Source organism: Protopterus annectens, chromosome 6.part0 (genome assembly GCF_019279795.1).
Source record: "Protopterus annectens isolate FY-2018-M chromosome 6.part0, PAN1.0, whole genome shotgun sequence".
NCBI classification, from domain to species: domain Eukaryota; kingdom Metazoa; phylum Chordata; order Ceratodontiformes; family Protopteridae; genus Protopterus; species Protopterus annectens.
In genome coordinates, this window is record NC_056737.1 from 1,133,061,650 (window position 1) to 1,133,087,779 (window position 26,130).

Genomic DNA, 26,130 nt, shown 5'->3' on the forward strand with positions numbered 1-26,130 from the left:
AAATCTGTTTCAACTCGAGAATCCTGTTAGCTGCCCAATGATGTCTTGTTGATTTGGCTCACCATATTCCTAATTTTGGAGTGGTGCCGTATCAGATCTGGGGGCCTCCTCCCCATCCTAGTCCACTAATCTCTTTGCATTAATGATGGAGCTGGTTTATTCATCCCTGAAGCATGCTACAGAGGTAGTCACTCATAAGCTCATTTAAATTTGGAGTGCCTACCAAATCCCTTCCTACCTTGTGTAGGAAAACACTGAGCTGAGAGACAAGGGCATAGGTTGCCAGATGAGATATACCAATTCTCCAAAAGAATTTTGTATATATGCAATGGAAATTGACACTCTCCATCCTTTATCCCACAAAATCAAAGTCAATAAGACATTGAATTTGAACCAAAATTGGGTGGAGTGAAGGAAATGGTGAATTCCTAATAAAATAAAGAGCATGTGGGAGAGTCATAGTTTGGGCCACTCTTGTTTTCCCCCTAGTAAGATCTGAAATATGCTAATTTTAAGTATGAGTTTTTCCATTGACTTCAACAGATTAGATTCAGTTGAATCCCTTAGGGTAGTCCTGCTAGACCCAAGTATTTAGTACTTTGCTTCAAATGGATGGATTTACTATCAAAGATGTAATTTATATCACCACATACTGTAATGGCTAATTTACTGAAATTAAATTGTAAACCAGAAGATATAACTAAAAGGTGTAAGGTTTCCAATGCCTTATTTATGACTGAGGTCAAGTTAGAGCTCACCAGAATACAGTCATCAGTGAACTTCAGAAATGTCTGATATGATCAGTCAGTTACAAATTGAGTCTCAAGTACAGATTCTCATTTTATAGGTTAGTTGCTCCATGACCAGGAAAAAAGACTTGGAGAGCGTGGTATCCCTGCCTCGTTTCTCTACCTATTCAACCTGGGGATGAGCGACCTCCATTAACTGAAAATATCTTAAGGTCAACCTTAATAAGGAATATGGGACAGGAATCACCCAAAGGAGGATCTGGATTCCTGTTTTTAAGAATTATCATAATTATCGCTTTATTGAGATATGATGACAAATTTGTTACAGGCTTGTGAGAGTTGAAAAACACATCTTGGATACTAATATATCTTTTCCTACCCATTTATAGAATTCTATAGGAAAAACATTTATATATTCAGGGCTTTTTTTAGACTTTAAATGGGTAATTGTATTAGCCATCTCCCAGGATAAGATATAGGTCTGGCTTATAAGAGGGTGCTAGGCTGGTGGCCCTAGAGTTTTACAAACCTAGCCATGTTAATCCCAAGTATCCCTATTTGTTCTTTTTGGGTAGTTTACAGAATGAATTTATGAACACAGCAGGTCTGTGATCAACACTGGCATAACAATACGCAGATGTGCTCTGAGCTACTGCACAATGGCACCACTTATACTGAAAAAAAACACGAAATCTTGTAAAAACAGAATCCAAACAAAACTCCGATGTCACCACAGGTTAAAATTTATTAGGAAGCTTTCAGGTCTACACCCTTAATCAGCACATAATCAGACTAACATTCTCCGCATTTAAATAGAAGGACAAATTCAGTCACATGATAAGCCAGCCATACAAAAACACAATGCTAACACCTTATTTGCATAGAAAACATGTAAAAACATATGTATATAAAATATATAAGAAACAGCATCTATAAAAGGAATACATTCAAAAAAATCCCCAAAAAATATATATATATGACATAAGGTCACAAAATCTCCTTACAAGATGATATATAATACAAGGATATATTTTGCAAAAATACATCATAAGCTTTCTTTTTGTCGCTTAATTAAAACAGGTTTCAAACTAACAGTGCTGTTCAAGCCGGGTGGTTTATCAGCTTGCAACCAGACTATCCATTCATATTCTCTTAGCTGTAAGTAATTATCAATATCACCACCCCTAATTCCTAATGTTAATACAGAGACAGCCCTAAACTTAAAAACTATGCGCAGGGAAGTCCAGTATATGCCTAAATAGCCCATTAGTTTCAACCTTTCTTCTTATTTCAGACTTATGTTCTATTATTCTACTTTTTAACTTCCTTATAGTTTTGCCTACATAAAATACATTACATTGTGAGCAAGTTGCTAAATAAACTAAATTAGTTGTATTACAATCAGCTCTACAATGAAAAGCGAAACATTCTTTAGATACAGGTTGCTGATAATCTCCTGTTGTTTCAAAAATATCAGCACAACAAGTGCAGTTCAGGCATTTATATGTCTTTGGTTCCTTGACTAATGAGCGCTTAGATCCTGTGTTAGTAGGTCAGGGAGAAAGATTACTAAAGAAAGATAATATTGTAAGGTTCATTACTACTTATAATAATAACACCAAGGAAGTTTGTAAAATTATAGAGAAGTATTGGGTTATATTAATGGCCCAGTCTGAATTGAAAGAGATTATAGGTTTTAAACCTAACTTCTGCTTTAGGAATGGTCAGACAATGAAACAGATGCTGTGTTTTAAGGATTTTAATAATGAGACAGAAATGGTATGGGCCAAAGCAGGTACATATAAATGCCTGAACTGCACTTGTGCTGATATTTTTGAAACAACAGGAGATTATCAGCAACCTGTATCTAAAGAATGTTTCACTTTTCATTGTAGAGCTGATTGTAATACAACTAATTTAGTTTATTTAGCAACTTGCTCACAATGTAATGTATTTTATGTAGGCAAAACTATAAGGAAGTTAAAAAGTAGAATAATAGAACATAAGTCTGAAATAAGAAGAAAGGTTGAAACTAATGGGCTATTTAGGCATATACTGGACTTCCCTGCGCATAGTTTTAAGTTTAGGGCTGTCTCTGTATTAACATTAGGAATTAGGGGTGGTGATATTTATAATTACTTACAGCTAAGAGAATATGAATGGATAGTCCGGTTGCAAGCTGATAAACCACCCGGCTTGAACAGCACTGTTAGTTTGAAACCTGTTTTAATTAAGCGACAAAAAGAAAGCTTATGATGTATTTTTGCAAAATATATCCTTGTATTATATATCATCTTGTAAGGAGATTTTGTGACTTTGTGTCATATATATATATTTTTTAGGGATTTTTTTGAATGTATTCCTTTTATAGATGCTGTTTCTTATATATTTTATATACATATGTTTTTACATGTTTTCTATGCAAATAAGGTGTTAGCATTGTGTTTTTGTATGGCTGGCTTATCATGTGACTGAATTTGTCCTTCTATTTAAATGCGGAGAATGTTAGTCTGATTATGTGCTGATGAAGGGTGTAGACCTGAAAGCTTCCTAATAAATTTTAACCTGTGGTGACATTGGAGTTTTGTTTGGACCACTTATACTGAACCAACATATATTGCCAATATCTTGGCTGACAGGTTTAGTGCAAACTTCACCCCCCTAAACGGCCCATCCCAATACCAGAGGAATGCCAAATCCCTAATATCACGGCTGCACAGGTAGAAGCCGCACTGTCCAAAGCCAAAAATACAGCTTCCATGGGACCTGATAATATACCTGGCTGTGTTCTGCATGAATTACAAAGGGAACTGGCACCACACCTAGTGCCTTGTTTAACCGCAGCCTCACTTCAGGCTTTGTTCCCACCGAATGGCACACCACAAATGGGAAGCAACTACTGACCCTGGAAACTGCCACACCATCAGCCTGATGAGCCTAATCTGTAAGGCCATGGACCACATCATTATGGACCTCTTAAATAGGGATATAGGGAACCTTCAAACCCTGGACCCCTATATTCCTCATAAATAGGGATATAGGGAACCTTCAAACCCTGGACCCCTCGCAGTTTGGGTTTGTGAAGGGCAGATCGTGTCTGCTCAATCTGATAGACTTCTTTGAATCTGTCACCAGAGCGGTCAATGAAGGCACGGTAGTCCATACAGCTTACCTTGATCTAGCCAAGGCCTTCACCACCATCCCCCACTCAGGGATCATTGACAGACTTGCTAACCTAGGCATTAACCCCTATGTCATGAGATGGGTTGCCACCTGGCTCACGGACAGAACCCACACAGTGAAAGTAGCTGACTCCAAATCTGACTACTGGGCAGTTACAAGTGGAGTCCCACAGGATCTGTCCTGGGTCCTCTCCTGTTTGGTATCTACTTCTCTGAAGTTCAGGCCAGCACCAAGGGACTCTGGCTAACCAAATTCATGGATGACTGCAAACTTGGAGCTATTATTGATTCTCATGGTGATGTAGACATCCTACAAAAAGGCCGCACATACACCAGTGACTGGTGCCAAAACCATGGCCTTAAGCTCAATGCTAAAAAGTGCATCGTCATCCCCTTCGGGAAAAGCACGGTTCCAGTGAACTACCACATCGACGGTAGCCCACACAGCTCCCAAGGTGTGATAAGAGATCTAGGGACACAGGAAGATAACAACCTCTCCTTCAACAACCATGTTGCCACTGTAGTTAGAAAGTTGTTCTATGTGGCACACCTCATTACAACAGGTTTCTCAGCCAGGAAGAAAGAAGTCATAATACTTCTCTACTCATCCCTCATTAGAGCCATTATATAGAGTACAATGCCCCATTTGGCATATACCTCACTAGGCACCTACAACAAATGGAGAGGCCACAAAAATTCATCACAAAGAGGATCCTAGGACTGAAACACATGCCCTATACAGACAGACTCAAAAAGCTCCAGCTTTACTCAGTCTCATATCGCCTACTTAGAGGCGATCTCTGCTTGGCATCAAAGCCATGTCTGACCCAGTGTTGCTTGACATGCTTCATCTGAAAAAGTCTCAATTCCTCCACACCACATGCTCCAAAGACCTCAACCTCATCACCACAATAAACAGAACCTGCTGGATGGACAAGTTCCTAACCCAGAGACTTCCCATACTATGGAATAAACTCCCCATTCATGTCAAGCAGAGCACTTCACTAGCCCTCTTCAAGAAAAATCTTGATGAGTGGATGGGTAACAGGAAATTCACCCCAGAGATCACTTCAACAGCCTTGCTCAATAGGGGCACAAGGAACTAATGTCTGGGAACAGGACGATGGGGAATATTCTTGGGCTAGGCTTGTGCTGGCTCCAGGGGCCATTACCCTAGTACTCGCGTATGAACTTATGATGGTATGTTCTGTCTGAGCCACTGGCTACCCATCTAGTAATGTAAGGGTTAATCCCTAGCTGGTAGAGTTTATTTAATGCTGTCAGAGTGGGGAATTGTGTCAAAAGCCTTGGCAAGGTCGCGGAAGGCTGTGTGCATTGTCTTACCTTCATCAATGGCTTTGGTGACATTCTCAAAGAAGTCTGTTTGCTTTAATAAGCATGATCTACTGTTAACAAAGCCAAACTGGGTTGGGTCCAGCATTTGGAGGTTGATGAGGTCCATGATCATTTTTTCCATTGCCTTGCAGATTAGGCTGGTTAGAATTTTGGGTATGTAGTTCCCATGGTCAAATGATGGCCCCCCCTTTGTGCAGGGGGATTACTGTTGCTATGCTCCATTCTACAGGAATATAACCAGTTCTCAAGCTATGATTAAAGAGAATGCCAAGTGGGTCCACTAAATCATGTTTTAGATAGTTTAGTAAACAGCCTGGGATATTATATGGTCCCATTGAGGCCATGTTTCTGGCCTTGCTGATTGCAGAGATGACCTGTTCTCTAGAGATACTAGATAGAGGGCTGGTGCCAGGTATGCTTTGCGATTATGGTAGGTGGGTGTAGTCGGTGAAGTTTGAGGTGAATCTGTCAGCTAGCAGGTTGGCAGTATCTTTTGGTGTAATATGAGTGATCCCATCTACAACCAGTTCAGCACATAGCTGGGCATTCCTTTTTAGACTTTGGACATATTTAAAGAATACCTTATGATTATCCTTGACTAAGAATGCAATTTTAGTTTCATAATTTGCTTTAGAAGACTACAAGATTTCTCATTTTCCTGTTTTGGCTTAGGGGGACCTTTTCCTCTGCAGAGTGGTATTCTTCCTGCTTTTGGGCAATAGTTTCTTCCTTTTGTTATATAATCTGTTTATACTTGGTGGTTTGTTTTTACAGGAAGACCTGGCTTGGATCCGGTCAGATACAGCAGAATTTATGCTGTCACTTAAGCGTTTGTATAGAGTATTTGTGTACACTTTTGCATAGTGATCATTGATATCTGCAATTGCGGGTGGTATGAAGCTTTTTATACAATCACTTAGTGCGCTAGTTAGCTTTGGTGAAGTTTATAATTTTTGTTTATGTGAGGATGTCAGTTCCAGTAGTTAGTTCAAACAAGAATAATTTGTGGTCTGACCTAACCAGGGAGGGCATCACGCCTGGGGAAGTAGTGACCCCCCCCCATGTTGGTGAGTGCTATGTCCAGAGCATTAGAGCCCCCTAGTGGGGGGTGCAGACTATCTGTTCCAGAGCATTTGTGTTAACAAAGTCCAGGAGCCTCTGGGCGAGAGTGTTTTTGCTCATGTATGTCTCCCAGTCTATGGAAGGGTAGTTGAAATCTCCCATAACTAATGTGTTGGGCTGTATGGCGAGGGATTCCAGTAAATTGAGATAGGCAGTGTGCTTATCCTGGTTCATGGTGCAGGATTTATAGATAGCAATGATGTGGTATGTTACTTTCCCAGTGGTTAATTGGACATGGAGTAATTTGAGAGAGTCATGCTATTTGACCAGTCTCAAAGTGCATTTAGTTTTAATTAAAATGGATACACCTCCACCTTTGGTTTTTTCATCCTCATTTTGAGGTCTGAACATGTGGAAGGCATTGTAACCTAACACAGCCAGGGTGGTCTCGGCAAACATAAACCATGTCTTGGTAACTGCACAGGCATCAGCATCCTCCAAGCTGAGGAGTGCTTCCAGAGAGTGTAGTTTCATGTTTAAACTCTTAGCATTAAGCAGCATGACCCTGAGTCTGTCTCTATTAGATTTTGTTACATTGGAAAATGTATTGTTTTGACATTGCCTAGAAAAGTCAGTATGGGGGAGGCAAGGGTCTTTGCCAGTATCTGAAAACCTAGGGGGAGACAGGTGCAGAGCATCTCTAGCAAAGCAACAAGGTACATCTGTCATATCCTCCCAGGCTGACAGATACTGGATCCCACTGGAATGACACCCTAAGCTAAGGAAATTGTTGAAATCAATATTTTTTGTTTATATTGTGGCATCATCCTGGGTGAGGATAGGATACTGCTTAGGGCTAGGGACATACTTGTCTGGGACACATAATCAGAGTTCAGTCATGTCTCTCTTTTTATAGTCCAGAAAGGTACCTCTCAAGTCATTCACTCCAACATGGACTATGACAGAGTCATAACTGTACTTGCTGAGCGACTTGAGTGGATGGGTGATTTGTTGGACCCTGGCATCTGATAGGCAGCTGACCGTGACCTTCTCCTTGTCCAGTCTGGTGAGGGGGGACACCTGTGTGCCTTACTATGGAGTTGCCTATGACCAGGGCATTTGATGTGTTGTGCCTTAGGGACTTATTTGTTGAGACAGTGGTGTGTGTGTGTTGTGTAGTGGTTTCTTTTTGCTTAGTAGTGAGTGTGGGTGGCATGCGTTTGGGAGGTCTTTGTACTTTTGGTAGGCTTTTAGTGATTACCTCCGTGTATGTGGGTTTGTGTCGTGACCTTATTTTGTGAGAGAGGTGAGGTTTGTGTGAGAGGTGAAGCATGTGTGCTGACAACCTGTTTGATGTCTTTATGTGAGAAAATTGACTCCAATTCCACAGTGTATTTGCATCTTTCACATAAGGTGTTAGTTTGCTTTAGGAGTAAATGGTTGTCAGTATACATGAAGCAATTGCTACATTGCCTCAAGATGCCCATATCAAGCAAGCTGACAAGAGAAATGATAGGAAACTGCCATCCATTGTGAATCTCCAAAGAATTCAGTCTTGAGGCAAAACCGCAACCACTATAGATTTATTGAAATATAAATGCCAGTAATGACCTGTTAAAAACGTTTTCGTCAGAGAAAAACCCCGACTTCATCTGATAATACAATTTTAGTTCAGAGGCTGTTTAAATACTAGTCACAAGGTACATTTAATAATGCTGAATTAATTGACAATCAATATTTAAAGCACCAAGTTCTATTGTGCATAAATATGTTGTTTACACTTTTTATGTACAATCAAGTACTAAACAATAAAAATTTGTATAAAAAATTCTTATAAAACATATACTTTATAAAAATAATAATATATGACTTAATCTTTTGAGCACAAAAAATTTATATAGCCCTTACTGGTACAATATTTAAAAAACTTTCATCCTGTATAATGTATAATATGTATGACTTCACAGTTTTGCTGCTCTTAACTTGAGCAGTGGTACAATAGATATATTGTCATTTAATCCTGGTGTCTTGTTGGCTTCCAATATTATTTGCCAATAGGCCTCCCGATACTCCAATTTTGTTTCCCAAGGGCCACCCCTGGCTTTCCTAGGCAAAGTTTCCAAGACAAAAAAACAAAAACTTGGCTTGATTACACATCAGGGTGTGCTTAAATAGAGCATTTTTAGAATTTTGTTTTTGAATTTCATACATGTGCTCATATATTCTACGTCTTAGATGTCTCTCAGTTTTTCCAACGTAGAACCCATCACACATCTGGCACATAGCAATGTAAACTAGCCCCTGTGTATTAGCAATGTAAACTAGCCCCCGTGTATTACAATTTGAATAAGAGGAGGCTATGATCCATCTATTTCTAGCTGAAATTAATACTTTGTCAGTATGGAAAATGCTATAACATTGTGAACAGGCCCCGCACTTGAATGTGCCCCTGCGTTGATTGGAAAATGCATGAATACACCCTCCTTGTTCTAATAGACTTTTGATGTTACTACCCTTTCGAAAAACAGTTTTCACTGGTTTCCCTTTGAGATTGGGAAGGTCAGTAAAATCACTAAAATTTTCCCATTCTTTTACCACTATGTCTTTAATGATACCAGCATTGACACTATAATCTGTAACGAAGACTCTATTGAACCCTACTGGTGTATTTTGGACATTACTAGGGTTTGTGGAATGATGTAAATTTCCTGTGCCTAAAATGGGTTTGTATTTATTATTCCAGCCTTCCTTCATCTCATTACTTATGTTAGTAATAAATTCTTCTGGGTACCCTCTCTCCTGGAACACGGTAGTTAATTTTTGGCACTCCAGACTATAATCATTCTCATCAGATTATAGTCTGGAGTGCCCATACAAACTGCCCCTTAACTATCCCTTTCTTTTGATATAAAGGATGGGAACTGGTATACTGAATGTAGGTGTTAGAGAAGGTAGGTTTCCTATGGATAGTGGATTTAAAGCCTGTTTTATCTATGTTTAAGGACACATCCAAGTAATTCACTTGTTGTGCTGTAACCTGGTATGTCAGAGTCAAAAAACTAGTACTCTGATTTAGGTATTTCATAAAATCATGTATTTGCCCTTGGGTACCTGTCCAAAAAATGCAGATATCATCCAAGAATCTAGTGTATAGGTTCCATTATTTACAAAATTCACTGTTGAAAATATATTTTTTCTCCCATACAGAAAGGACGATATCTGCATAAGTGGGGGCGCAATTGGCCCCCATGGCAACTCCAGTTACTTGTTTAAAGTATTCCCCAGAAAAATATAAAAAATTGTGATGTAGAATAAGATCCGCTAATTCTATACTATGGAATATTTCATTGTCACTAACCCCCAGGGATATTTTTAAGTGCTTCTTCCAACCAGGTTAAACCTGTTTCATGGGGTATGATGGAAAAAAGGTCAACTGCATTAGTAGTGAGAAATAGTAAGTTGGAAACATTTAGTTCAGGGGTTATTTTGCCCAGAAATTCCCATGAATCCTTTAATAGATGCCTATCCTTACCCCATAGTTGCCTTAATTTCCAGTCCAAAAACTTGGATAAGGGGGAAATCTTTGAGCCCTGAGAGGCCACAATGGGTCTGGGGGGGGGGGTTGTTATATCCTTGTATATTTTGGGTAGCCCAAATATAGAGGGTACCCTGGGAGTCTTGTTCTCCAAGTATAGATAGGTGTTATAATCAATGACCCCTTGGTCGAATAGGTCTTTAATAGCCATGTCAGTTTTTTACGTGATATATTGATCTCATTAATTGATACTTGACTGTATCGAGTTTCATCCTGTAAAACGGAATTCATTTTACCCTCATACACAATCTTGTCCATGAAGACAATACCCCCCCTTGTCGGGCTCCATGACACGAATGTCAGGATTTTTAAGATGGATGAGTAAAGCTTGCTCGGACTCATCTAGGTTTGGTGTAAATTTCCTATATCTTAATCTAGCCCTAAGTTGTTTCTCTAATCTTAATTCCAAATTTTTCAGCTGAGGGTGTATGGGAGGGTTAAGAATACTGGACCTATTAGGTGTAGATCTGTCCCCATAATTGGAGTCGGTTCCAAATAAATTCTCCAAATTAATTTTCCTAATGAAAATTTTAAGGTCCATGATAACCCGGGCTGTATTACTGGTTCGATTAGGCACATATTTAAAGCCCTTGGAGAATAAACTAAAAAAAGTTTCCGTCACTGGTGTGTTGCTGTAATTAAAAATGTGAAAAACAGATCTACTTGTTACTTCGTAGTTGTCCCGTTGGTAACATTCGATTACTGGAGGTATGGGGTTTACCAGTTCTTGTTCCTGTTGTTGAAACCCCCTCCCCCTCTCTGTGGATCAAACACCCTGTGAAAATGGTTATTATTATTCTTTTGGTTGCGAATCCTTTCCGAACGCCTAGGAAGAGGCTGGTAGCTTTCTTCACCACCGTCCTCCCCCCCCCCACCACCACTACTAACATTGTTACCCTCCACATAGTTACCAAGATTAGAAGCAGAAAGTCTTCTGCCATCTCTCGGGTGGGTACTGTGGGTGGGTGGAGGCCCAGGGTATTGCTTGCCTTCATTACATTCCTTAATATCCCAATTTAATTTCTTGTGTTTTCTAACAATAATATCCTGACATTTTCTGTCTATCTGTACTCAATAAGGTCATAATGTTTTCTCTCTTCATTTTCAACTGTAAACATCAAATCATTAACAATTCTGTTGTTACAGGTCTCAATAGCTTCGTTAAATTTACAAATTTCTTTTTCATTATTTTTAATGATGGCTTGAACAATTTCCAAGTCACATTTATCAAAAGCTCTTAAAAGATCCGTGTGAAATTCACTCCCTTCCACAACATTATTGGGATATTTAAATATCCTAAGGCCTTTAGGCACAATATGTTTTTTAAGACATTCATTCAAATACATATTGTCCAGATTAAGACTTTTATACCTGTAAAGTACAGTCCGAAGTTGATCTAAGGTTTGAGAATGTTTCATTTGTTTCCGTTGGTGTGTAAACCCGTTCAGGAAGTTCAAAGTTTGGTTTACTGTGTAGCCAGTCCTGAAAGCTTGCAGAGGGTGCTGTTTCTTGTAAGTTAACCTCCAAAGGAGGATTATCCCTGGAAACACTGGAAGAATGCAATATACCTGGCGTTTGCTGGAAAATTTGAGATAAATTACTCAAAACGCCGATATTTTGAACACGGACTGTACCATGCAAAAGTTGGCCGGGGGGTGGACCCTCATCCCGGTTTCGTTCCTGACTCCTGAAAGTAATGTTGCTAGAGACGAATGCCATTAGTCCTTTGCTCAATGGAGTTAATAAATCAATAAGTTGAGTTAGTTGTCCTGCTAACTTGCGAAATTCTCCAACTTCAGACCCCAAAAGGTGGTCTGACTGCTGAGTGGATTTGGTTTCTGCCTCACGTGGCTCCATGTATCAAACAAACAACTGCAAATGTAGAGACTCAACTGAATACACCAAAACAAATCTCCAAAGAAGTCAGTCTTGAAGCAAAACTGCAACCACTATAGATTTATTAAAATATAAATGCCGGTGATGACCTTTTAAAAACTTTTTCGTCAGAGAAAAACCCTGACTTCATCAGATAATATAATTTTAGTTCAGAGGCTGTTTAAATACTAGTCACAAGGTACATTTAATAATGCTGAATTAATTGACAATCAATATTTAAAGCACCAAGGTCTATTGTGCATAAATATGTTGTTTACACTTTTTATCTACAATCACGTACTAAACGATAAAAATTCGTATAAAAAATTCTTATAAAACATATACTTTATAAAAATAATAATATATGATCCTTTGAGCATAAATAATTTATATAGCCCTTACTGGTACACTATTTAAAAAAACTTTCATCCTGTATAATGTATAATATATATGACTTCACAGTTTTGCTGCTCTTAACTTGAGCAGTGGTAAAATAGATATACTGTCATTTAATCCTTGTGTCCTGTTGGCTTCCAATATTATTTGCCAATAGGCCTCCTGATACTCCAATTTTGTTTCCCAAGGCCCACCCCTGGCTTCCCTAGGCAAAGTTTCCAAGACAAAAAACAAAAACTTGGCTTGATTACACACCAGGGTGTGCTTAAATAGAGCATTTTTAGAATTTTGTTTTTGAATTTCATACATGTACTCATATACTCTACGTCTTAGATGTCTCTCAGTTTTTCCAACGTAGAACCCATCACACATCTGGCACATAGCTATGTTTACTAGCCCCTGTGTATTACAATTTGAATAAGAGGAGGCTATGATCCATCTGTTTCTAGCTGAAATGAATACTTTGTCAGTATGGGAAATGCTATAACATTGTGAACAGGCCCCACACTTGAATGGGCACCCTGCATTGATTGGAAAATGCATGAATACACCCTCCTTGTTCTAATAGACTTTTGATGTTACTACCCTTTTGAAAAACAGTTTTCACTGGTTTCCCTTTGAGATTGGGAAGGTCAGTAAAATCACTAAAATTTTCCCATTCTTTTACCACTATATCTTTAATGATACCAGCATTGACACTATAGTCTGTAACGAAGGCTCTATTGAACCCTCCTGATGTATTTTGAACGTTACTAGGGTTTGTGGAAAGATGTAAATTTCCTGTGCCTAAAATGGGTTTGTATTTATTATTCCTGCCTTCCTTCACCTCATTACTTATGTTGGTAGTAAATTCTTTTGGGTACCCCCTCTACTGGAACATGGTAGTTAACTTTTGGCACTCCAGAGTATACTCATTCTCGTCAGAGGTCATTCGGGACGCCCGTACAAACTGCCCCTTAACTATCCCTTTCTTTTGATATAAAGGATGGGAACTGGTATACTGAGTGTAGGTGTTAGAGAGGGTAGGTTTCCTATGGATAGTGGATTTAAAGCCTGTTTTATCTATGTTTAAGGACACATCCAATTAATTCACTTGTGTTGTAACCTGGTATGTCAAAGTCAAAAAACTAGTACTTTGATGTAGGTATTTCATAAAATCATGTATTTGCTCTTGGGTACCATCCATTGTGGCAGGATTTTTCTGAATGTGGTATTTGGGAAGGAAGCGGGCTAGCTGGCTTAGGACTTCGACTTAACTAGTGGGCTAGTTTGACTTGGAGTAGCAAAGGCAGTAGGTGTATAGTAGGTTGTGGATGATAAGTGTGAGAACGCTGCTTAGAACACAACTGAGTTGCCCTTTGCTTAGCAGGGAAGCTTGGGGGGGGGTTCTACTTGAAGATTTCTAGGGAAAAATTATGTTCCCAGGCATTTGCATCTATACAGGGCACTGCTAAACCCTGTTGCACAGTGCACAATAATGAGCAAATGCAAGGCTTATGCACAGGTGAATTTAAACAATTTTTAACAGAACTACCCATGGGGAAGCCCCAAATTGAGCTTTTCTCCAGCAGTCCCCAACTCAAATGGGTCCTGAGCTACACACTTTTGCCAGAAGGGTTCAGGGATGCCCTCTTAATGTAAGATGGCTCATTTAAGAGCACAGTGATGGCAAACAGTCTAGATTCAGCAGGTCTGAATCTAGCCTATGGTATGTAAAGCAAGAAAACACAATTTCTAGATGGGAAGGAGTAGGAGAGTCATTTAAAGGTCAAATTGAAAGTGTTTAGTGGTATATTATTAGATGACCTGCAGTGGTACCACCCTCTGCACAAACTGGCAGCTCTTTGAGCAGCTGTGAACAGTGGGAGACTATGGAGAGCATTTCCTATAGAAGATTTTAAACTGGAGAGGTTTGTTTATATGCAAGCACAGGAAACACTAAGCTATTGAGCTGTAGTTGTGTCATTGGATGGGTTGAATTTAGCGCTCTGCTCCCACCAGAGTGCAAAAGAACCCTTTTAATGTAAAACAAACTGGTTTTGAGCTCAAGTGAAGTAACAAATTACAGAAGTCAGAATTCTTGCAATACCAGGAATCCTTGGAAACAAGTTCACTAACCCAGAGAAATGTTCACAACACGAAAAACTTTGCAAAACTTAGAAATATTTTAACAGACTCAGGAGAACTTTGGCAAATTCAGAACAGCTTTTGCAGTATCAGAGGGGTCTATATTATATACTCAGAGACATTTCTTCGAACATATAATCATTGACACCTAAAGAGCGAACACTCTAAAGCGTGAACGGCCATGTCCGGAAATTTTTTTCCTTGGGAAAAAATTCACGGGGCCATACACAAAAAACACAAATGTCAAAACTGTAATCAAGTGGGAGGCTTCACCCCCCCACCCCCAATGGGGTGCTGTGCCCCCCCACACACCCCTAACTAAATATACCAACTCAGAGATCACTCTACATTGGTGTAAAGGGCAGTTCCCGATAACAGCCAACTGAATTTTTTCCCCGAGGAAAAAATTCGAGGACGTGGCCGTTCACGCTTCAGTGTGTCCGCTCTTTAGGTGTCAATGATTATATGTTTGAAGAAAAGTCTCTTTGAGCATATAATATAGACCCGTATCAGAGGAAGTTAGGAAATATCAGAATACTGTTAAAACAACCAAAGAGCAGTACAGTAACAAACGGATGGAGTTTCTTTAACAAGTGCAGGCTTAAAAACCGTGATAAATTCAACCAGATCAATAAATGCAGCACAGAAGTGTTAAATATCACTGAAACAGAGCAAGAGCAAAAAGTTATACTTGTATCAGCTTTGTAGGTCCAGATGGTTTTAGAAGCACATTATTAGTCTGTATAGTGTTCTGGACTTTTTACAAGTAAATGGATGAGCTCATGCTGCTGCAGAGTCCCAACACACTGCACCAGCCATTGGAATTTCTCTGTCATTCATTTTATCAAAGCAGTAGAATGATGATGGGGACAGATCACCAGTATTTAAAGGAATCTTTGAAGGCCAGTCATTTTTAGTGCAAAGATACTAGTTTGTCATTGAGCCGTGGTACAACCTTTGTAATTCTGTTTCCTTCTTTTTTCCTGTACTTAATTTATTTTATCTTTTTTGCCTTTTTTTGCTTCCTTCCTCAGGTGAAAGAAGTGATCCAGGTTCTTAGGTTGTAGGTTAACATATTATAACATGCTTTGCCTGGCTAATAACTTTTCCATTTATTTATTTATTTGCTAGCTGTTTAGGTCTCTGTCCTTCACTGTGTCTGTCTCCATTTTCTTTTCAGTCTGTATGGTGAAGCAGAACTAAAAAACGGAAGGAATGTTCTAGTACTGATTAGCCTATATATTGGCTATCACTGGGATGGCATCTTTTGATAGACACTAGTTTCTCCCACTCAAAATATTCAAGTCATGACTGTTGAACTGTTTTGTTTTTTTTATGCACTCAGGCTACATTAGAAGTAAAGAATTGCAAAGAATTAGATACATCATCTCTCCACAGGTGTTGTAGTTAATGCTTTTAACATTTCTGTTGTGTTTTGTTTTGTTGATGGGAAGTCAAAACTTGGCATGGTCTATTCTCAGTGGATGTTTGTGGTGAAAAGCTCCAAAGTATATGTTACAAATGTGCAGTGACACACATGTATTGATTTTTTTACATTGGAAAATGTTTAAGCCCATTGGCATGCTAGGCAAAGCAGCTGTGGCATAACTAGGAGGTGCATACTGACTAATCAATAATTCCAAAGTAACATATCAAAAAACATTAATTAGAATGAACACAGTGCTGATTTTATGTAAGGCTACAGAGTAGTAGAGAAACATATGTAACTAATTGAATGTACTCTTATGAGATATATGGTCTAATTTTTTATGGAACAAAAAAGTTTTAAGTTCACTTCAGGTAAGTTATCACATCAGTAGACATGCTGTTATCACATTCTTATAATAATAAATGGGAAGAAAAGATTTTATATTAAAGTTACCTGTGGAATCCTACAACATAACTGGTTTTCTTGAAAGTGAGTAACTTATCAGTACCTTAAATATATTTCCGGAGGTCTTAGTCCGAGTCTGACGGGGGGAGATTATTCCATACACATGCAGTACATGTGCAATATGTTGACCAAAGACTTTATCACCAAATTTGTTTTTTGTATTCGATGACTATAAGTTGGGGAACCTTTCTAGTGATATGCATTCTAAGATATTGTTTCAAGAAGAACAGAGAGATTTGTGGAGAAGTTTGTGTAAACGTAATATTTTACATTTTGATTATGTCATTATACTCTGGTCCAGTGGCGCACAACCTTTTTGTGGGGAGGGCCACAACAAGAATTCTTAATGCATCCGCGGGCCACCTCAACATAGCAAGTTGTTACGAGTTAATAATAGGTACAGGTGACTGGCATTTTTACTTAAGACGGCAGTCATAAAATTGCCCGTTTTCTACATCAACTTTGTGTTAACTTTATTCTGGCTTGCATCCATGACTTATTGCATACTCTTGCAGAAAGATACTTTCTGCAAGAGTTTGTAATAAGTCATGGCTGCAGACTGCAAGTTATAAACAACAAAGAATAATTACTTCCGCAGCTAAAATTAGATGTGTGCGCATCTGCAGTCAATTAGGTAAGTAAGCATGTGCTGGAAAGTTTGCGTGACTGGAGTAAGGCATAGTATTTTTTTTTTTTAATTTGTGGTTACTCTCTGATGGTATTGCGTCGAGGGCCAGATTTGGCCCCAGGGCTGGACGTTGTGCACCACTACTCTAGTCGGATAGCTTTTGTGAGCAAAGGATAATAATGCTCTCTTGCTCTGGCTGTTAATCGGGCCTTTATTGATGTGCTTTCTCATGGTCCTTGGGTTAATTTACCAAATTTCCAGCACTTTTGTAATTAAAGTTAGTTGTTAGTGACTGGAAATGTAATAACTAGATCAAGCACATGTTGAGTGCTGTTCTGTATTTATAAGACAACAAGTTGAAAAATCACAACTTATTTTACTTTTATTTTTGTGTCTCATTCAGTATGATCCTGTCTGATATGGAAACGCATGAAGATGCATGGCCCTTCCTGCTTCCAGTAGACTTGAAACTTGTTCCTGGCTACAGAAAAGTTATTAAAAAGCCAATGGACTTTTCAACTATTAGAGAAAAACTTAACAATGCACAGTAAGTATCTTTTTTATTAACCTCATGTAGTGCATGTGTGCCACCTGAAGGCAAGTCTTTACTATTGCTTCTTATGAGATTTCAAGACGTAGCCTTCTGTGCTGAGTTGAAGTTATCATTCTTCAACAGACTGCTTAGGTTCATAAGTACGTAGTACTAAGCTTATGGCTGGAAAGCCATCAGGAAGCTTAACCACATTACCTTTGTAGTAATAACAGTGGAGTGGTTCCCTCTGAATAGGAAATTGTTTGCTAAAACACTGATCTAGGAACAAAACAGAAACATAATATTGCTCTCAAGATCTTTTAAGAAATAGTTTTCCCTGTTGCATGTAAATATCACTCTTCATAGATTTCTTAAAACACTCTGATCTGGGAGCAAAACAGTAATGTTAAAAATGTCACTGTTGGGTTCTGATGACAGGAATGCATACTTGATATGCAGCCTAGTACCTGTATAATACACATCTTATGAAGTGAAAACTCTAGTTGCTTGTCTGTCTGTCTTATCCGCAATTTTGCCTGAAAGAATGCTTTACTAGTGGGCACCCTTTCCGAAGGGAATTATGATCCTTCCTCAGTTGTAGGTTCTGGTCAGGCTTTGTGGAGCTTAAACATTGTTTCACACTTTTATCATTTTGTACAAAGAGAATAAAAGGCACTGGTTTACATTCAACTGTAGATGTCCTTCTATTCTCATGTTGCAATTTTCCAAACCTTTGGGTTTTCCTCTCTTGCTACCCAAATGTCTAGCCAGTATGCAAAAGCTTCTAGTCACTGCAGGGTACTTGGGATGTCTGATGTTGGCTAAGGGAATGTGGGTCATAAAAGTGACGTCTGCACTTACCAGACATCAGAACTTCTCTGCTGCCAGTCGAATGTCAGCTATTCCTGCCATACCAGCTGTCAGATCGTTCTTTCCTAAGATAAATACCCTGTTGGGGACATTTTGTTCTTTTAGGTCACTGCATGCCTGTTTAGGTTCATGTCATCCAGGAAGGGAAAGTGTAGGTGCGGTTGTCAGATCCCCGTAAGGACACCCATGAGCTTTGCCTCTTCTGTTTAAGGCCTACCCATGACCATAAGTCCTGCTCCATCTGTCAGGTCTTCGTCCCTAAAACCTTATGCAGTCGTCTGCACGCTTTGAATATTTATGTAGAAAATCAGCGCCTTAAGCGCTTAGCTTTAGCTATAGAAGGGCCGTCCAGTCGGCCTGTCGAGCCACTTAAGAAAAAGGCAAAGTTACTAGGCCTGAATCCGTTGCTGCACCTCCTCCACCCGACGTCTCTCCTGTGGCCGATGTTAGCCTGGAGGAATGTTTGGTCACCACCGATATGGGTACAGTGGGTAACATTGGGGAAGCCGCAGAACCCAGCGGGTTAGGGCACGTCCTCGGAGGTATTGCAGACATTGGCTACTGATGGTGAGAGGGAACCTCAGCTTGTACTGGCCGCCTAGATAGGTCCTACCACGACTGAAGATGCTAGAGAACCTAGGCCTAACTTGGCCCCTATGCTCTCTAGGCCTTCCCTGAAAAGAAAAATGAAAACATAGTATGTCTGTTCTCCTGTACAGAGCCAGCCAGACTGGCAGGCATTTTCTCAGAGCCTCTTTACTGCTTTTATGGCTTTTAGGCCTGCCATACCCTCATCCTCCCCAGTGGCTCTCCTGGTGATTTGCCCTAGGCCTCAGGCTTCAGATATTTCCCAACTTGAAGCTGAGGACTCTTCTGACTCCTCTTCAGAGGATTCCCTGTCATATGTCTCCCAGTTACCCCCCCCCCTCTTGGTTATGCTTACCCAGAGGAGGATTTTGCTGAGATAGATTCTCCAAGTGAGGATTTCAACTTTGGGGAGACCATTTCCAAATTAAGGGAGTTCTTTAAATGGGATTCCACTGAGAAGAAAGAAGTTCATAAAAGATACTATGAACGTCTACAAATTTGACACTCCTGCTCCCTCAGCTATACCTCCAGTCTTGCCAGCTTTTCTGGATGTTTTTAATGCAGCCTCTGTGAATCCTGATTCATAGCCCCCTGTCCCCAAAAGGCCTGACAGATTCTTCAAGGTCCCAGAGGGGGTCAAATTTCTTAGCAAATTCCCTGTAGCAGATCCTGGCACTGTATCAGTGTCAGCTGATAAGCCCTCAAAACTGCTTCCTTCCACCCCAGTTCTCCCTATAGATAAAGACAGCAAGGCCATGGAGCGCCTTGGGAAGAAATTTTATACCTCAGCTACACTGACATTTAGGGCAATAAACTGCGAAACTCATACATCTAAATATGCCCTAGCCCTTTTAGGACAAGCTACTAAGCTTTTGACTGAGATCCCAGACTCTCCTGTCAAGGCACAGATATCCTGCATTATATCCTTGTCTTCTCAGGTCACTTGGCATTCTGGTCAGCTACATTGCAGCTGAAGCCTCTGCCAGATCTGCTGCATCTGCCTCAGTCCTGAGAAGATATTCTTGGCTACAGTTACAGCCTTTACCTGATGATATTAGGGCATAACTATTGGATGCGCCTCTGGATAACTCTGCCCTCTTTGGATCAAAGGTGGCTGAGTTGTTCAAAACTCTTCCAACAGAAGGGGAAGGAGTTACAAGACCTGAAGCATCTGTTTGTTTCTCCTATCCCCAAATTCCACAGGAATTACCCCTCAAAATCTCAGTTTATAAGGAAACATTCAGCTCCCCCTTCCAGAGGCAAAAGGAGCACCAGGAAGCAAAAAACCCTTCCAGGCCTGCTCAGCCTCCGGCCCAGATGCCTCAATTTCAGGACAGGGGAGGTAGACTGTGACTACCTGCCATTATTGAACAAACCTCTCGATTCCACCCCGCTTTCCCTAGGACTCTATCACTGTCTCCCTGTGTGGAAAACCATTACCTCTGACAGCTGTGTCTTATGTATCATAGAAGAGGGTTATTTCATGATGTGGATCACAACACCTTCCATGAGGGGTATTCCACAGCCACCCAAAGAGCTCCCCCTTTTTCAGCCAGTTATAGACAGCCTTATCACCCAAGGAACAATTCAGTCTGTCCCTATGACAGAAAAAGGAATGGTTTCTATTCCAGACTCTTCCTAGTCTCAAGAAAAGATGGTCCCAGGAGACCAATCCTAGATCTTTTCCTGCAAGTACCCACCTTTCGTATGCTCACTCTGCAGACCCTCTTCTCCTTGATTTTACGTCAAGGATTCCTAGCCACCTTGGATATCAAAGATCCCTACCTGCACATCCCCATAACGCCCAATTACAGGAGATTCTTACACTTCTCTATGGAAGACTGTTCTTCTTTTGGACCTTACTTCAGCTAAGAGAGTATCTGAACTCCAGGCTCTTGCGGCTTTTCCTTCTTTTTTGTTTTTTCATAGGGACAGGGCATCTGTTCATAACTAATCCTTCTTTATGGCCAAGATAGTTAATTAATTCTCTCTTTATCAGTCTGCTAATTTGCCTTCCTTTTTTCCTTCTCCACAGTCTGCTAGTGAGAAGGTTCTTCACACCTTGGGTTTGCATAGATGGCTCAGATATTATTTAGATAAGACTTAGGCCATTTGCAAGTCTGAGCGACTTTTTATTTCCCTTCATCCCAGATGTCTATGTTTCTAAGCAAACTATATCCTCATGGATCTCAGACCATTTATTTTTGTTGCTTCTTTCATGGAAAATGCGTTTCTGCCTCTGTAAAGGCTCATTCTACCTGGCATATGGCTTCCTCTGGTTCCTTTTTCAAAGGATTGGATACTAATACACCATTGAGGCTGCTGCTTGGACCTCTGTCCATACTTTTACTAAACATTACAAATTAGATGTTGTTTCCAGAGTACGAGCTGGCTTTGCCAGAGCTATTACTGCATGTGTTTCTTGAGGGCTCTTCTGGGCCTTTCTCCTCCCAAGTTTTCTCTTGAGCTTTTTTACTCTCCCTTTGGTAAGGTATACTGCAACAGTAGAAAGACATAATGCAGTTGTGTAAAATCTTACCCTAACAGTAGATACCCTTCTCTTTACTTTTGCAGTTTTTGCTCACTCCCTCCTTCCCCTTCTGCTCTGTTGTTTTTTTTTTTAATTTCTTTTTCTCCTTCTGGATGCACATGTTCATCCTAATTCTATGGACTGTTCTTCCTCCTGGAGCTTTTCAGTTCTAAGGTATGTACTTCCGTATGTCACGTTTATGCCCTATACCTCGAGTGGGGAGCATACATGTGACATATGACATCTGTAAAAGCATAAGGCTTTGGTATACCAGCCGGACGTTGGACTACTCTTGGCAGGGAATCCCTTTGGTACAAAATACTGCAACGGTGAAGACAGGAACATCTACCTTTATTGTAATATTTTACACAACCGCACTTTTTGCAATCTCCCAGAAATACCAGATGTCCAAATCAGAGAAAGAATCAGTGGAATCAAAAGGGGAAATTCATCAAGTAAAAGAAGTTCAATATGCTTATTCAAAATAGTTAAACTCTCTTGATATTTTTTGAATAAGAGTGATGTAAGTGTTTAATGCAAAGATTTTGTCCTTTGTTTGTACTAAGAGAGCAGATACTAATGAAGCTTTAAGATAACTAGTGAATGATATAGTTATTTAGATAACTATAATTAACATTTATATTTGTAAGTCCTTATAGTTATTCTGATGTCAATGGGTTTTAAAAAGTGTTCATCCTGTGGGCATGAAATAACCCCTCAAGATCCACAGTCACAATGTGTCTACATTTGATGCCTTCCCACTGACAATATTCGTGTTCCATTTGTGCTGTGTATGGCACTAGAGCTCTTCAGGGGAGAAGAGAAAAACTGATTTTGAAAGGTCTTCTTCCACTGCAAACATGGTCCAAAATGTCTTTGGACCCAAAGGCATCCACCTCTTCCCCTTCCTCCAAAAAGAAAAGGAATAGGGAATAGGACAGAGCAAAAGAAAAAGAGACACACAAGGAGAGAGATAAGGTTTAGGAAAAGTCTAAAGAAGAGAGACCCAAGGATTGCTTGGAGAAATCCAAGAGTAGGTCACCCTACCCCACAACTGTTGCAGGTCTGACTCCTAGTCTCAAGACAGTGAAATCCAACTGTTATTAACATCCAGATTCCTTCACCAAAGACATCTTTTACACCAGGGCCTATCAACCGAAGGCTTCATTCACCTATTTTACAGAAAAATACCATTGAGGCCCACTTCCATAGCCTCATTCACTAGATCTGGACGATCTGCTAGAAGCCTTATTGAATTTGACATCAGCTGAATGATGAAGGAAGTTCTTGAGGACTCTTATTCAGCTGGGAGTTATTCCATCTCCATCCCTGAGGAAAGGCCCAGGATCAACTTCTTCCACTCAGCTGTTTAGCTTCCTATGCCATCTCCATTCTTGGAACCGGTGTATGTCATATCCAGTCTTCCCACAGTACCATTTTCAAAGTTGTTACTCTAGAAACTTTGGCTTCAACATCTCCCCTCACTCACTTGACTCTAGTAGAATCCTGGAATCAGAGTGTCAGTGCTAGACCTCCGATGGTTTTCAGAGACCAACGACTGTTGTCAGAACCATGGCCTTAAGTTCAGTACCAAAAAATGTCATCCCCTTTGGGGAAAACTCAGTTCCCATGAATTACCACATCGATGGTAGTCCACTGAACACAGAAGGCGTTATAAGAGATCTGGGAACACAGATTGATATCAACCTCACTTTTGACCACCACATTGCCACTGTGGTCAGAAAGTCCTTCTATGTGGCACATCTTATTACTAAGGGTTTTGTATCCAGGAAGAAAGAGGTCACTGTCTCCCTCTACTCTTCCCTCATTAGACCAGTCATTGAGTACAATGCCCCATTTGGCATTTACCTCACTAGACACCTGCAACAACTGGAGAGGCCGCAAAAGTACCTGACAAAGAGGATCCTAGGCCTTAAACACTTATCCTATATGGACAGACTCAAAAAACTCCAGCTATTCTCTGTCTCATATCGCCTACTTAGAGGCGATCTCTGCTTGACTTACAAAGCCATGTCTGACCTAGCTCTGTCAGAAATGCTACATCTAAATAAATCCCAATCCCTCTGCACCGCACACTCCAGACACCTCTACCTCATTACCACAATCAACAGAACGTGCTGGAGGGACATGTTCATAACCCAGATACTGCCCATTGCTATGGAATAGACTTCCCATACATGTCAAACAGAGCACCTCACTGGTCCTCTTCAAGAGAAATCTTGATGAGTGGATGGGAAATAGAAAATTCACCCCAGCACCCCAGGGATCACTCCAGTGGCTGTACTTGACAGAGGCACTGGGAACTAAGGTCGGGCATTACAATGCCAGGGTAATCCTATGGGCTAGGCTTGTAAAGGCTCCAGGGCCATTAGCCTAGTACACACCTATGAACCTATCTCTACCACTCAGGGCTTCGGCAGTTAGACAGCTCAGTTCCAAGGTCTTCCTTCCTTTGGAATTGAGACAGCTTCCAATTCTGCCAAACTTGGTGGCTCTTGTTTAGCTGTATTGGCTGAATAGGCTTTCAAGGCCATGGAGAGGGCCTTGGCCAGACCAAAATGACTGGTATGTACTCAAGAGTTAAGATCCATCCAGACTCCCTCTGAAGATAGCTCCTACTTCCTTGGAAGGGATAGACAGATTTTTTTAGGCTCTGAGACTCTTTGGCATTCACGTCCAACATCCAAATCTGATATGTCCCCCCTCAGGAATCCCAAGGCACATTCCCTGGAAGAGAACTTGTAAAAGGAAGCATATGGACTCCTCTCCTGAGTCTGTCACTAAAGACCCTGACTTAGATGAGGAAGAAGGCTCCCCAAGGCATCTCCTTTGGAGACTTTCTTGAATTGATGAAACAGAGGGGAGGATGGTCCACTGAAACTCCTCCTCCTAATGAGTCTATGTTTCTCGAAGCCTTGGGGTCCGGCCCTTCAGTTTCCTGGGTGGTCTCTTCTGACAACTTAGTCAACCCCATTACTCTACTCATAAGGCCTGCAAGGAACCTGATGTTGCAGATCCCTTTCCAAAGAAACCAGACAGGATTTTAGTTGCCCCCAAAGAAAGTACTGGGCTAAGGTGCTTTGTAGATGCCATGGTGGTATTAGCAGACACTAAAAAGGAACTGTCTGAAGAGAGTTCCTCTATTCATCCCCCTACCTGAGAATATAGGACATTGAACAGATTGGAAAACGGACTTGTAATTCAGCCACTTTTTCTCTTTATGCACTGAACTACATGGCTGACTTGGCACGTTTCCAGAGGGTTTGATTAAGGAAGTCTCAAATTCCTCGCTGGGTAACCAGTCAGTGAATATCCAAAAAACTGTGGATTCCCAGTTGTCTACCCTACAGTCATCAAATGTTGCCATGAGACTGCTATCTGAAGCAGCAGATGGCACAGCCCAAGTAGCCGGTACAAATATTACTGTGCTACATCATGCCTGGATGTGGCTCTACGACTTTGTAGAAAGATGTTAAGTTGTCAATCTCGCCTTCATTCTTGCTGGATGGGTTCGGAGCCGACCTTTGGCTCCGACTCGGCCACTTACTAAAGCTCGAGAGCTAATTTTTCCGGCTCGAGGCAACTCTATATCCCATGATGCAAGGAGATAACTACCCAGATCTCATTTGCCACTTTTGGTTGCGAGGTGCTTTTTTTACCAGCTCCTGGTAAGTTTTTTTCAAATTTCAGACTTTTAGTCTCTCCCCTTTAGTTTTAGTCACTACCTTTGTTGTGTAAACTCTTAACAATTAGTTTAACCGTATTTCCGTTAGTGTTCCCTATTTTTCCAGTTATTTATCCCTTCCCCTAAGTTAGGCCTTAAGCCTCCCCCTTTCCTAATTTTTTGTCAGGGATTCTGTGTGGTGTTTGAGTGTGTTTGTATCCCTGTTTTAATTTTTATTGGATTGGGTGTTTATTGTGTGTGTGTCTGTGTTTTTTGTCACTTAGTGTTTCCTCGACAAAGTTATGTCGAAGGACACAAAGGTCTCAGGCTTCAAGAAGTGTGACTCGTGCTGTCAGAAGATGTCTCTAACAGACGGTCACACTTCTTGTGTTTACTGCCTGGGACCTCTGCACCTGCAGGACTCTTGTGCTGTCTGCCATGCCTTCAGCCCGAGAGTCCTGCAGGAGCGCAGAAATAAATTAATACTGAGGGGCTTATTAAAGCCTGAGAGCTCCCCGACTAAGTCGGCTCCGGGGAAGCCCTCGAAACCAGTTAAGCCTTCGGCTCCAAGCCCTAAGCCATCGGCTACTGGTTCGCCTTCTGTGATGAGATCGGCTCCGGCCGGATCCAATCCTTCTATGTCACAAGCTACAGTATCGGCTCCATCCGGCGCCGATACTGCTAAATCTGGGCACTCAGTGTCGGCTCCGGCTGGAGCCGACGTATCCTCGGCTCCTTAGGCTCCACCTATCTCAAGAAAGAGATCAAGATCCGCTTCGTTGGAGTCGATGCATTCAGCTCCGAGATCACCCCTGCTCTCGGAGCGGAGCCATCGGAGCCGGTCTTCTCGGTCGTCCAGGCTGTCCGACCACGACCTTGAGAGAGTGGTGAGTAGACTATTAAAGTCTCAGGCATTGGCCCAAATGCTCCATAGCCCGTCTCAACAGACGGTAGCTATTACACATCCACCTAACATTTCTCCTTCGACTCTCTTACAGAGCTCGGAGCCAGAGCTCCTTGGAGCCGTGACTGTTGTGACTTCGGAGCCGATACCACCCCCC

General features: G+C 40.8%; 1 protein-coding gene across 1 annotated transcript in view; it reads left to right on the forward strand.

The window, feature by feature from the left end:
- Nucleotides 1–26,130, forward strand: part of BAZ2B (bromodomain adjacent to zinc finger domain 2B) — a 3,835,724-nt gene that overhangs the window by 3,665,565 nt on the left and 144,029 nt on the right. Inside the window, exon 38 of the mRNA XM_044074749.1 lies at nucleotides 17,268–17,411. Coding sequence (XP_043930684.1) covers nucleotides 17,268–17,411 — 144 coding nt within the window. The remainder of the gene's footprint in view (nucleotides 1–17,267; nucleotides 17,412–26,130) is intronic.